The following is a 15,011-nucleotide window of genomic DNA, read 5'->3' on the forward strand; positions in this document are numbered from 1 at the left end:
AAAGTGCATCTAGCCAGAGCTCTATGAGTAAATAGATAAATAAATAAAAGGAAAAATGCTTCTATACTAGCTATAAAAATATAACTTAAAAGGAGAAATAAAGATTCTGAATAGGTTAAAAAATTATTGAGAATCTTTTTCTATATTTTTTCTTTGGTTTTTAAAAAATAAATTCCTTTGTGTTCCCATTTTATCAAGTGGATATTGTTAAAATAAGACACCCTATAGTTGCTGTCTAAATAAGACACTGCTTTGAGTCATTTTGCTTTTTAGGATCACATAATACACACTTTCTATAATAAATAAATAAAATTTCTAAATAGTATCAAATATAATTTCTCAGATAGCTTGCTGGAATTAAATTAAGAAGTGCTAGTCTATGCTAGCTCCATGTTTTAGTTTGCACACTTCTTCATCTAACATGTTTATAATAATTTAATATGAAAATATTTTAACCTGGTGGCCATATCAAAAAAGTTTTGAAAGTCCTGTCTGCATTAAAAAAAACACACATGAGGGCAACAGAAATGCTTAGATGCTTTTTAGTAGTTCACACAAATATTTAAATTTTCTTGTACCGGTACTTTCAGTGTGTGGTTATTAGAAGACATTAAAACACTGATATCACTTATCTTCTTTAATTTGGCTCTCTCTTTTTTCATATCACACTATTTTGTGACCCATGTTGCCAGTAGCATCTTTATAAACTGTTGTAATCATCAGATCTGTCTTTGACTACTCTATATTTTTCCTCCTGTGTATCGCAGTCAGAGAGATAAAGTTTACAGAACAGTATTATGTTGGAAGCTGAGTCACATTTTCAGGAAGTGCCCCCATTTTTTCACCCTACATGCCAAGGTCTGTGCAATTTGTGCCTTGACTGTGCAATCAAACACAACAGGAAAGGTTTGCACTCAAAAATCAAATTTTTGAGCAAAACTACACACACCGGACTCAACAAATGATTTACCGCTAATACAATAAATATGTAAGGCTGACAGACATTTCTACTGAACAGCTTTCCCTCCAGATTTGTATATATTGATGAATGATAACTGGCTCATAAAGGCAACTTGACCTCCTGTCATTTTCAAACCTACATTTGTGTCTCACTGCACCACTGGCTGCATGCATCACCTTTTACATATCTGCAGAAGAACGGTAAAGAGCTATATTAGAAATACCAGTTCTGCTACTATATACCACGGTTCATTGTTCTGTAGCCACATGTTGAACTCATCTTTGTCTACATGGACACGAAGCATCATCTGGTGATGAAGGACCACAGGGATGAACTTCTAGCAGATAGCATTCAGTGCAGCACAGCATGTCAAAAAATGTGGTCCTACACATGTCAGTAACCTACATCTTTTGTGCAGAACGTTAAGCTTCACTGCAACCTCTCTGGCTCCTTCCTGTACAGCAATAAGAGTCAGGACTTTTTGAAAAGGGGAAAATTTTCAGACCCTGTACTGTATATTTATAGTCTGACACTGAACAGACACTGACAGTTTGTTTCATCTTCTTCCATCAGGGTTTGGATACAAAAGGGGACTTTTTGCTTTATGCTATCACACAATGCACTAAACAAGCTGCCTATAGGCTGCTACTTAACATGAAAAAACAGCTGTATAGTGTCATCTGTAGCTCTAGAGGGAGCTTTCTAAAGTCCAAGAAGACGATCAGACTATATGCAAAGGTTTGAAGAATCAAGGCTCTAATGAAGGATTTAGTTGCATTGTGGGAATTGCAAAATCCAGGACTCATACTAGAGATTAATTGCTTCATTTATTTCCATACTTCAATCTTTATGCAAGTGCAAATCTAAACCCCAAGAGCATCGATTTAATAACTTAACTACTTTCAGCACAAACATTTGGTCCTTATGTGTTCTACTTTGTGCTGCATTCAGACACACGCTGCTTTGCTTCTTGTCAGTTTTCCTCACACAGATAAATTAATGAAAGCATCTCACTGTGCAGGGAGGGTTATTTTGTGATACCGACATCCACAAGGACACACAGACACAATTCCAGCATTGTTGTTTTTTGTGTGCCTGACAACCTACAAGGGGAGGAATCTTTGTTTTATCTCTCCGGTTCATCTCAAGGACGTAAGACGAACGTCAGCTCAGAGAGGCCACACATCTCCCTCCTCTCCATGTTGCTAACTGACTTTTTTCTTCCAGGGAGAGATTCCTGCTCAAAGCTATTACCTTGACTTTTGGCTGCCATTGTATTCTTACTACTATCAACCAGAAAAATCAAACTCAGAGGAGTGGAAACACTTAAAACTCTAATCAGACTGATAGCATTTTGGCATAGGAAGCTTGGATCCTAATTCAGAGTGACCTCTTACAAAGCCCAAGTCCCTTAACTGAGTTATCTTTCACCTCGGAGGGAGTAATTGAATGGAGAAGAATCGATGGGGTTATCCATAAAAGCAATCATCGGACTGCGCTAGCAATTTAAGGCATTTCAACAGTTGAGTGTCTTGTGTTATTATTGGGAGGACGGGCTGTATCAGCTGATATCTGGATATTGACAGGGAGGTACAACAGGAGGCGCTGAGGCTGTCGTTGGCGAGTTTCGGATCCGATTTGTCATCATTCTCCACCGGATTGATGTTAATTGGGTTTTCTATCCATTTACCCACCTCTGGAGGTCACTGAGGGCGGACAGCAAGTTATCTTTTGCCTATTTAACCATAATAGACTCAGCACGTACTCGTCCCTCTGGCTCAATATGGCCTAAATTGATGGATCAATACTGTTGGGATCATTTAAACTGAGAGGTGAAAAAGTACAGAACCAACAGATGTGTTTTACAGAGGAGGATGATGTATAAATAAATAGAAAAGCAGAGTAAGAGTTGGCTACAAGTGTTCTGTATTGTCAGCGTTTTGTTGTGTCATTATCATTAGACGTCCTGGACGTGACACAAGAAAATATACCAGTGGACAACAACAATAACATGGAATCACCCGAGGGACGGAGTGACAGAATAAATCAGGGGGAGAGAACAATGTTGAAGAGATTGGATGCAAAGATGGATCAAATGGAGTGGCTGTATCTGATCTGACAGGAGTCAAACCAGAAGAGAAGACGGCAGTACAGAGAGGAGAGAGGAAATACGGGTTAAACACAGCGACAAACAGGCCGACTTCCATACAGAGCTGAATCAACAAATTGCTGGACTGACTGCAGCAGCATCACATGGTGACATGGATCACACACTAAGACCACACGTCATGTCACTCACTGCAGCCTCCAGCCTTCACTGTCATGACCTCGGAGAGATGCTTCACATATTTACACCAGCCCTGCTGTTTATGCCGAAGGATGCGTCACTCTAATGTTGTCACGTTGTTTCTTAATTAATCAACACAAGTCCCAGTTAGCGTAAATGATTGAAGTACAGAACTGACCAAAGTCACATTCACAGAGGACACTCGTGAGACATTAATACAGAGATATGTTGACTTAGCGCCATCTTCTGGCCAGGAAACAGAATTTGGAATGCAGTGAAGTGGTTTCTGCTTGTGATTATTGTCTCATTTTCACCACATTTGATGGTGATTCAGTGATGTCACCTTCAAATTTAAGGTGTTACCAATCATCAAGTTGGGAATAATGGTGTAAATTGTACCACTTAAGCTCCATCTTTGTGTTCTTTAATATGCTTTCTTAGCTTGACTAATTGGTTTTCACAGTGCAATCATTAAAATCTGTTTTACTTCAAATTCCTCTTGTTTTGATTTTTGTGGGGAAAAAAATAAAGACATGCAGTTTATATAATGGGATTCAATGATAAAGGGAACATTTCTAAGGAGCTGCTGAAATGCTGACTAAAGTCAGACTTTTTCTTATTGGTGAAAACATTTGTGTTGTTTTTATCTTAAAGATTATCAAAATTAAGAACAAACTTGAAAAAAACAAATAAACCCAAAAAAAGCTAGACTTCTTTGCATTCTCATACACACAAACTTTACTCCTTCACCTAAATGCTATGATGTTTCTCTCCTTGCCATATCTGTTCATGTTGCCACGAACCGCCTGCTCTCTATCTGCACCACCTCATCACTTCTGCCTTCTCTCTCCTTTAATCCTGCCCTTCTGTCTTCACTTTGACCTTTAGCTGGATGTAGTTCTGCAAGATTACAAACTGGTTCAGATCACTCCACTAATTCCACATCTCTTCCCTCATCTGAAGCTAAATCATCTACTTTGGGAGGAAAGATCATCTTTCTTCAGTCACTCCCCATCTTCTTACAATTTCTTCCAGACTTCACTTTAAATAAATTCAATTTAAAACCAGTAACATCAACAAAGACATACAGAAATAACTTTTTGTTTTCTGGCCCAAGCTAAGCACAAACTTACAAGTGCAGTTTTAACACAGTTTCATAATTCATTCTTAACTTAGGAAACTCAAGTTGAAAGTAGTTTATAGATACTGGCTCTTTTCCAAAGATTTCCATGATCCAAAGAAAAGCAGCAAAGACTCAGTAACAAGAAGCTATAATAGCAGATTTCCCGGTATTTTGCTTGAAAGAGGATTTAAATAACTCACCCAGTGGTTCTATTTCTGGCATGTCCCATTTCAGAGGCTGAAAAAATGTCACACACCAACCTAATCTCACCATTTTTATTAGTTACTACCACTGACAGTGGAAGCAGCTAATAAAAAAGAATCCAAGTTGAATTCTAAAGAAATAAAGGTGAGCATGCTAGCATCAGTACACTCTTGGTGGTTTGTTCTCACTATTTTCCTGAAGTCATACATTTGAAACTTGACACAAATTCAGCTCTAATACACATTTCCCATGTTTTAAACTTATTTTTTATATAGGAAAATAAATTGAATATCACTGCCAAACTGTCATGAAAGTAGCCTAGCCACGCTATACCCATGTTTCTGACGGCACAAGGGTCCAGGGAAGCTCGACAGGGAGGGAGGCGGGCTAAAAGGTTGTCTATCAAATCCCTCTGCAGCAATTGGGTAGGTATATAATGAATTGGCTGACGTAGTTCCGAGAGCACCGGCTGATTGTGGCTAAGTCCCATTAGCTTCCCAACCAGAGGAGGCACGGAGCCGTGGAGCCAACTGGTATATTAAGGATTTGCCATATCCCGTCGGCATAAGTCCAAATACGTCTTTCTTCTCAATGAAACACTTAAGTGCCGTCCTTTGTTTATCTTTCAAGTTGAATTTTAGCTTCAAATCTTTAAGGGCTGTGGTCAAAGCCGAGTCGAAAGATAACTGTTTATTTCTGTTGTTTCTGCCAGAATCGTCACGCCTCTGTCGTCACTTCGTTACGCCCGCCTTCTGACTCTACACTTCATGGTGATTGGTCCGGCCAGTTTTAGGAGAATCCAGCCTCGAGCCTTATGGAGGGTAACAAGACCCACCCTGGCAGAGAATTAAATTCGTTGCCGTGGGTTGTCTAGCGCGGCTAGGCTATCATGAAAGTATAAATGTGGAAGAAAATCTAATTTTTGCCTTTATTTATATATGTATTTTTTCTTTTTACATCAGCGTGTGTTTAAATTTAAAAAGTCCGATTAAAATCTGGCTAACTCATGTGATCAAACACCTCGAAATGGACTTTTAACTGATCTTTAATTGATACGTTTGTGTTGTATTAGTCTTGGGTCACACTTACAAATCACACAACAGAAGCACATAGTCAGATAATGGCTTTATATTCCCGTTACAATGATGCTGTACACACTTACTTTTAGATTTTTGATTCAGCACACACACACTTGATGTACAGCAAACCACAAAAATGAAAAAGGTAGTGTATTAGTTGACCACAGTCTCGGCTAACACAGAATCATTTTATTTGGTTGTTATAATGTGATTTTAAAGTTTTGTTAAAAAATACAACGGTTTGGTGATCCGGGCTCGATTCACATCCCTGAAAAGTTTTTCTTCCTGTTTAAACTCTTGTTTTATATCAAGTATACAGCTTTGAATTATTGCACAAAACTCTTTAGACAGGTACACAAACATTTAACTGAAGTAAAGTACTGCTGTATTATATTTCTAACAACTGTAGTGTCACACAGAGGAAAGCTCACAGAACTAGAACCTCCTAATCATACAGCATTAATGGATTAGCTCTTAATCTAAAAGAATGTCAGGGTCACACTTTTCAGTCACAAATAAAACGTTTTGTTCTTAGCGTGAAGAGTGCAAATGAACACATTTTTATACACATATATTATTAATATTAGTAGTATTATCTTTGCTTGTTTTCTTCTCTACTCCCTGAGAAACTAAAACACTGGTTAAAGGACATTTCCAGCACTTAAGTTGTTTGTTAAGGCTCGACTTATTTCATGAGTTAACAAACATACCACTGCACTGCTTTTCATCAGCACCACCACTTGCCCATTTCTAAGTATAATGGCTTGACAAACATGATTTTAAATACAAAATGAATGCAGGTATATCCTCAATTATCAGCTTTCTTTAAAAGTTACTTGAAAGAATCCCTACTAAAAATGTTAAAACAGTGTTAAACAGGCTGCAAAAATGAACACATGTACAGTACACATGCCTCAGCTGTACAGTAATTTGGACAGTTTGTTGCAAACAGGATGGAAAAAATGGAAATAAGACCCTGAAGCAAAATATTCCATTTCTTGATTCTGAACAGAAAATTTAAAATGCTAAAAACAGACACCATTTAGATTTTCCTAAATATATTTTCTCGCCATGTCATGACTTCAGTGAGGCAGAGTGAGGTTAGATGTTGAGTTAGTAATACCAAAACCCTTAATACTATTCACTCACAATACTGTAGTTTATACATTCGTACATAAGCAAGGTGTTAAAGACTACAAATCATTTCTAGTTTAAGGTTTTGTCACCAATAAATTTCAGGGTACAGTGGATGTGAGCTAATACCTACACAAAAGGACTTTAAAATCTAAAATTAGTACTTCACATTACCCTTTATTGTATTGTGTCAGAGAAACAGTGTATAACAGGTGTATGGCTGCGGCTCTCCTGCTGGATCTCTTGCTGGTGTAGATTACAGTTGTATAATCAAGACCTGGATTAGGTGTCAGTGCCGGGCGGTGTAGAATGCACGGGTACTGCACCTGAGTCCCTGTCACCTTACTCCTGCTCCACGCCGTCCTTGTCCCTGCCCGACGCGACATGTGTGGTCCTTTGTTCCGGGTAGCGCTACGACACCTGATCCCACTTATGCGTCTGTCGTCGAGGTCTTCGATGGCGTTTTAAAAAGAAGCTTGTCAACACCGGGACCCACAACGATGGAACAGTTTCAAGCTGTAATCTCTACACTCACACAGATTCAGAAACGTCAGACACAGTGAGATATTCACACGTAAACTACATTCATACTGATGGTTTGTTAGATGAGCTGATTCAGTTCACTCCAGAGCACATCAGACTCCACTTTGGTTGAAATGTTCTTTAGCATTTTGATCAGACTTGAGAACGAAGTGCATAATCAATACTGCATATGTCCATTATTGATCATGATCATCTGAACCTGCGAGCTTATTCATTTGCATTCCAATGAGACCTGTAACAGTGCATACACCATAAATACTATTACATTAGGGTTTCATACTAGGCTAGCACTAAAGGAATAGTCCTACATTTTGGGAGCTTCATTGCTTTCTGGTTAAGAGATACCATTCTGTTGTCTGCATGGTCAATATGCTGCTTAGTTTAGCATAAAGACTGCAAACAAGACGGAACTGCTTGCCTGGAGAGCTTCTAAAATTCTCAGACTGCCATGTTAGTTCACGTTGTTCAGCAAAAAAGAGTGAAAAAAGTTAACATATTTCTCAACAGACACCTAACTCTCTGCAACAAAACCAAGACGTGTATTTCCAAAATGCAGAACTATTGTTTGGTTACATCTTTATAAGTTGTACCAATTGTGTCTGGGCTAAAATCATGCATATCTTGCTTTTCACCAATACCAGGGTAGGTGCACTTTTGCTGCATTTTCCCTCCTCTTTCACAAGCACAGACACGCACAGATCTCATCTCTCCTCCATTATTTTCTTCAAAGAGTCCATTATGTCCTCACCACTGACCCATGGAACTATGTTTGCCTTGAACTGCGGCACCTCCAGCAGCAGTTTGTGCATTGGGAAGCCCCTCCTGGGGAAGGCTGTGTCCTGGGGCTCCAGAGCCAGAGAGGGGCAGATATCATTGGCCCCATCTCCAATATAGAACACTCTCTGGAAGGCAGCACCGCCACGCTCCTTTTGCCTTCCCGACAAATAATCCCGAAGGATCGCCTGCTTGCACATGTTGTCGGGACAATGGGAGCATGAGTGTGAGTGGAAAGGGAGCAGCACAAGGCGGCCGGTCGCATCAAAGCTGCCCGGGTTTGTGAAAATCTTCCTGAAAAGGTGGCGAAACCCAGCGTGCTCCAGCCACGTTTCAATAAAATACATGTTGGCATCGGAGACCACAGCCAGCTCAAAGTCCTGCTGGTGGCTCTGCAGAAACTGGAAGAGGTTCAGGAGGCCAGGAGTCGGTGGGATCTTCACCACAGCTGAATGGATGGAATCTTTGGACACGCCCTGCTCCGCCATATACGCCAAAACCTTCTGCATGTGCTCATTGTAGTGACCCTCCCTGTAGCTGTTCCTCAGCCAGTCAGGGAGCTTCTGGCCCGGCAGAGCACGCACCACAGCGTCATCACTGCTTTCACTGATGATGGTCTCGTCAAAGTCAAACAACACCAGAAAGCGTTGCTCCTGTGGAGCGGCATGAGGTGGGTTTGACGGAGCTGTCATCTTTGGCGAGTGGTCCCTCTCTATAAAAAAGCAGGAGGGAGAAATGAAACAGTCAGAAAGGTTTTCTCTTTGTCAAGGACAACAGATTCTGAGTCTGTTTTACTGCATCTCACTCTAAAAATAAAAACGTGAAGAGGCCGAAAGAGCCAGCAATTACAGTTTGAATCACACTGTGTTCAATTAAACTTCAGCGTTGAATCACGCAGAGCTGAGGAAACATCAAAACGCACAAATACTCTTAATTAGCCTATAAGCTGAAGGGGAAACACGTGTTTACAAGAGGAAAGGAAGGGAACAGAGTTTAAATTAAACAAAAGGAGAACATAAACAGGATGTTCATCACACTTAGTGAGAGAAAACGACCTCAAAGTCACCCAAACCGTTTTACTTTATGATCAAGACTAAATGGCTGCTGCTTTAAATGGCTGCTCCAGACATTCCTTCATTCCTTTAGGAATATTTATTTATACATGGCAGATCTTGGGCCGGTGCCATTCCCATATTTACATAGCTGATAGATCTACAGCACAAGGCTTCTCCTTCTGCAGGAATGTTTTAACTTGAGCAAAGAGAGAGTTGATTGTAACACAGCATACCTTTTCCATAAGTGGAGCAAATCGCAGCGGTACAGCGAAACCAGCAGTGGAAGTGGGAGGGAAGATAATAGGCTCATGTACTGTATAATTCTGAGTGACTACTTTTCAGGAATATGTATTTTGTAAAAATGTTGCACCTTTTCTTCTTCCATGATACAGCCAAAAAGCACGAACAACGTCTAACATTTTGAGATACAACCAGAAAATGTTGCTTATTTGGCACATTTTTTACCATATAAACAATATTATTCCATCAAAAAGTGTAATTTGAAGGTGACAAATAATGTAAAACAGGTAAAAACCAAGCTTACAAGATAGCTAGCCTTGCTATAGGTCATTTACCAAAGACTTTATAGACATGTTTCGCCATTCAGCAGCCGTTTTGGCAACAGCACTGGGCAGTTATTTCAGGTTAACAGGACTGGACCTCTATCTAAATGAATGAGGAAAGAGCATAAGTGCAATTTCAATAGTCACCGGATCATAAAAACTACAATTACCAACAAAATATGATAAAAACACTTAAAAGGTTGGGTGATTTTGCACTAAATTTAGGTTTAAAATGGGTTTACACATGAGCACAGTTTCACAACAGGATTGGCTGGATGTTTTCTGGTTCAGCTGGTATAAGACAGATGATTGGTTATTTACAGGAAGGGGCGGGACATGTGAAATACAGACGCCATCTTTGCTGTCATAGAGCTCTCCCATATATTTCTATTCAAGATTCTTTAGGTGTTTTTTCTGTCCTTTATGATGTCTCTGAATTTACCAACACTTTGGTTTCTTGTGACTGAAAAATCAACTTTGATGCCCCAACTTCTTAGTAACTGACTTTTAATCTGTTACATAAAATATAATGTTGAAAAATTCAGCACCAGTCCTAACAAAATGCAACTAAGCAACCTCAGCAGAGAGGCAGCAACTCTCATTTCTGCAGCCTCTCCTTGTTTACATTCTTGTGCACAATTTCGAAGTCTGGAAAAGATTTCTGTCTGCATTCACGAACAGAAACAACAGAGTTTTTCCACTGCAGACATGCTTACATGTCGCAGCAGGAAAAGCACTGAGGTGTATCAATGCTAAATCCACTGAGGGGTGATCCTGCTATTGTGTGTTTTAGGACAGCTAAAGAAACAGACTCATCATTAATCTTAGTCTCTCCACGTGTGCTTTCCCTGGTGTGACAAGTCAGATATGTGAAAAAAGGTCAATAAGAAAACATAAAAGGGAGTTTCTGAGATACAAGAGCTGGAATCAATAAGGATATAGAATACTTCAAGCAAGTCTGTGCATGTAGCCTATAGGTATTTGGCATAGGTTAGGAGTTCTTACACATCATCTGCACTAAATATGATGTGTTTGTACTGATTACATCCTTTACATGCTTCATACACATCACTAACCTGCATTATTAATAACAAAGTAGAGCTGCAATAATTAATTAATCAGTCTGAGCCATTGTTTAAGAGGAAAGAAATCTATGTTTTGAGATTCCTGCTTCTAAAAGTTGAATCTTATCTGGATTTTTTTCTTTCTCTATGACAGTAAACTGAATATACCGTAGTTGAAGGTTAAAAAAGACTTGTTTTATGGCTCATAATTGTCTTTTTTTTAATTTTATAAAATACCAAACAACTAATGAATTAAGTGAGGAAGTAATCAACAACTGAAGCAGTCCTATGATACAGCAATGACATCTGTTGCTGATGCTGAAGAATATTTGGTAACAATATGCAGATTTTTCCTGCACTTTCGATGTTGAGGTATTTCTACTTTACTTAAGTAAAGTTCTGAGTCCCTTTTTAAAAAAAAAAACAAATGAGAATTAAAAACCTGTTACATGAAGCTACTATGACACAATAAAAATGATTTATAGTATCCAGAATAGAAAATATCCATGACAGGAATCGTCAAAGATGAACATTTAAGCAGGTATGTGCCAAAATAGTCTAAGGTTTAATAAACATCTACAACCAGAATAAATCCAACTATCATTTTAGTATTAACACCCTAAGATAACATTGGAGCTTGGTGCCATAATTAAAGATTAAATTGACCAAACCACTAAAAATACAGACCTCAAAGTGAAACAGCACGGTTTGATGTACTGCATGTACACCATGTCAATGTCAGCTCAGTGTAATAACATGAGAGCAGCCTGCAACCTGCAGTTTGTCTGTTCGTCCCCAGCAGCCGCTACATTATTAATAGTGCATATGTACACACTAAGCTATCTAATTTTAACCCTGCAGCGCTATTCCTGTGTGTGAGAGGTTACAGTGAAAGTCATTAGCGAGGCTCAGTCAGGAGTCATTAGTCCCTGCATGTCCGAGCGGCGACACAATAAGATGCACATTCAAAACAACTGGAAACCCGCACATATGGATGCAAAATAGAGATTAATGATGGTTAAGACGGAGAAAAAACAGGCCTACCGGTGGTGGGCATATGAGCGGGGATGGTCGGCTAGGTGCCCGGCTCCGGCAACCGCATCCCAATGACGCGGTAAGATTTTTAAAGGAGACTCCCACAGCAGCACAGAGGGTTTTCCCATTTAAAGCTGCTGCATCAAGTCTCACGGCATGAACACAGAGCATCCGCTGTGACCTTTCAAAATAAAAGTTCTGTAGCGCAACCGAACATTCAGCCATGCTAAATATGATATGCGTTTTAGATTTACTTTAACTTTAAAATAATCAAAAGTGACTTTCTAAGGCAAAATAATCAGGCAGAAGCTTGTTTTATATCCACTGCCACATTTCGCTTTCTTTTATTTTGTCGTAATATCCGTCACTTCTGCTGCATTCTCTTCAGCTTCATTTCCGACCATCACAGGCTGCCCAGTGTGCTTTTAATGTTATTTTGGATTCATTCATTGTCCTTTTGAATGATTTAGAACGCAGATTGATGAAGCTCTGGGATACCAGTAATTAACCAGTAACAAGATCATATAATATTGAATATCATGAAAGAACAGCTTGCTATTAGACTATGCTGGCTACCTGAGGACCATTTAGGCTAAATGACAGGAGGCTAGGGGCCAGTTAATAAACAAACAGGAACACTTACTAGATAAAATGCCTAAACATTAAAAGGCCCATATCTCGCCTACCTATGAACTCATTTATTTTCAGATTAAATGGCTGAGGGAAATCATCAAACATTTACAATATGAACAAACTTGCAAAAATTCATGATGTGAATTTAATCATTGTGAGTTACAAAATAGTCAGCAGATCAATCTGCTCCCTATTCTTGAAGTTTCCCCTTTATAGCTTTTTAACACTGAATCACAATCAAAGTCATTAAGCTTTCTGGACAAGAACTTAAACTAAAAGACTTGTTGGTGTCAATGTGAAAACAGATTTCTACAAACTAATGTCACTTAATTTAAAATATAAAATGTAAAATAAGTGATTTCATAAGCATTCACCACCTTATCATTTAGCTGATACACCTTTGGCCACAATTACACCATAGATCTTAGGGGATGGGTCTCAATCAGCCTTGCATATGTTGGAAATCAGCCTATTCTACAATTAAACAAGCCAACAGAATACGTATAAGGCAATTTCCACCCAGTTCTTTTGATGGAGTAGTCAGGAGACTTCTTCTTAAAATCGAAAGTATTTATTACAGCAAAACTGAATGTGCGATACAGAGCTCTGGGCCTGAATCCTCTGTCCCTAACCAACAACAAGTGTTCAGTCAGTTCGGATGGAATCAGACCGCTGCCTGTTTCTGGCCCAGTCTTCTTATGCTCTAACAGCATGTATAGCTATCTAGGCTGGCCACCCCCTCCAGTGCTGCGTTGGTCCGCTCTCCTCTGTCACAGCTGATGTTTTGTCATTATCGCTCTTGTAGGACTTCACCCCTGCAAAGCAAGATTAGAGACTGCACACACAACAAGCTCATGTTCGTTACTGATAACGGCTTACGTCAAAAACGGTCTGTACTTTTATTATCAATCACTTTATGTCTTGATCATCCTTGCATTCAATCACATGAGTAAAAAGTAAAATAAAGCATAAGCTCCTTCTTATCGATTCTGGACTTTTCTACTCTTTGTTTCATTACAGTCACACCGTGGTAATGATGCTCTTGACCTTCCTATTCCTCAGAACCAATACAACTCTTTAATATGCACTCTTAGCAAATTAGAAAACACACAATTTCTCACAGTTTCACCTAATTTTATTTTTGCAAAACTGTGATGTTGGGATCCTTTTCATGAACAGTCACAAATTCTGGATTGGATCAGGGTCTGGGCTTGGACTTAGCCACTGTAAAATATTCACTGCGTTGTCTTTTAACTACTTCTGTGTATATTTGGCTGAATACTTCATGCCACTGTCTTGCTGGAAAGCTAATTTTCTCCCAAGTCACAGCTCTGAAATTGAGAAGCATCCACACGTCATGATGCTTCACCTTTGGGTTAGTGTGTTTGTAGGATGTGCAGTGCCTTTCTCTTTGCCACTCTCCCATTAAGCTTAGGCTGGTCAGGAATCTGGGCAGCACTTGCTACATAATATCTCCTATCAAAGCCGCTGAGAAGCTTGTAACTCCTTCAGAGGAGTCGTAGGTGTCTTGGTGGCACAGTCACTCAGTTTTAGAAGACAACAAGCTCTAAGCAGATTTGTGTGTGTGCCATACTTTTTGTTTTTCTCAATGATGAATGTCACTGTAGTCCATATATTCAGAGACTTCAGCATTTCTTCTTCTAACTTCTGCTTTTCAATTTTCACAGACTTGCTTGGAGTGTTCTTTTGTCTTCATGGTGTAGTTATAGTTAGAAATACTGAATCACCAGAGACTGGACCTTCCAGATACAGGCGTCTTTCTACTGCATTCACCTGAGACTTGTAGATTATTGTCAAGAAAAACAAATTAAATTGACCGTGATTTAATTTTAAAAAGCAATAAAAAGCGACAACTTCCAAGGGAGCTGAAGACTTTTTATAGCCGCCTATATCTGCCACTTGTTCTCTACTGTACATGTATTTTCAGATGTCGTTTCTCCTCTGTGCCTTCTGCAGCTCCTCTGTTACGCCCCTCTGTAATATGACACCATAATTCATTACCAGTCAAGCAAGCATGCCATGACGTGCAGCGTTGTAAATCATCAGCTGGATTCATATTCAGAGTACAACTTGATTAAACAACGGCAATAATAACAGACCTGCTAATAAATGACAATGAAACAGCTGTTAGACTGTGGACGAGACACTGTTGCAGCTCTGAAAACCACAAGTTGTGGCTTTAACTGTGACAGCGGACATGCCCGTCTAAAAATAAACGGAGGCATATCTGTTGACAGCAGGATGAGAACGTGAACCTCTGCAGACAGCTGAGGGTTAAACAAAGGGCGTCTAATTTCCCAAGACGAAAGTATCTGCTGCACAAAGGGCTGAACAAACTCTGAGGGTGGTAGGAACAAGACAAACAGCCACAGTCACATTATCTGCTGATAAAGAAAGACGATAACAAGCACAATGTCATTAATTTACTCAATTCTAAAATATACGTTTTCAAAAGTTTTCTCCAAGTTTTCTCCAAGTTTTGAATTAAAATGCAGAAGGTGTGTATGTAAATGCTCCTTTTAATCCAAAATTGTT

At 39.3% G+C, this 15,011-nt stretch overlaps 1 protein-coding gene across 1 annotated transcript; it reads right to left on the reverse strand.

Annotated features, from left to right (window-relative positions):
• Window positions 1-5,687: 5,687 nt before the first annotated feature.
• LOC110959315 (probable phosphatase phospho1) lies at window positions 5,688-11,948 on the reverse strand. The gene is made up of 2 exons (XM_022206121.2): window positions 11,832-11,948; window positions 5,688-8,817 (listed from the first exon to the last, which is right to left on the reverse strand). Exons 1-2 carry the CDS (start codon window positions 11,842-11,844, stop codon window positions 8,033-8,035), a joined length of 798 nt encoding a protein of 265 aa, XP_022061813.1. The 5' UTR covers window positions 11,845-11,948; the 3' UTR covers window positions 5,688-8,032.
• Window positions 11,949-15,011: the final 3,063 nt, after the last annotated feature.

The sequence above is a fragment of the Acanthochromis polyacanthus genome, chromosome 19 (genome assembly GCF_021347895.1).
Source record: "Acanthochromis polyacanthus isolate Apoly-LR-REF ecotype Palm Island chromosome 19, KAUST_Apoly_ChrSc, whole genome shotgun sequence".
Classification (NCBI taxonomy): Eukaryota; Metazoa; Chordata; class Actinopteri; family Pomacentridae; genus Acanthochromis; species Acanthochromis polyacanthus.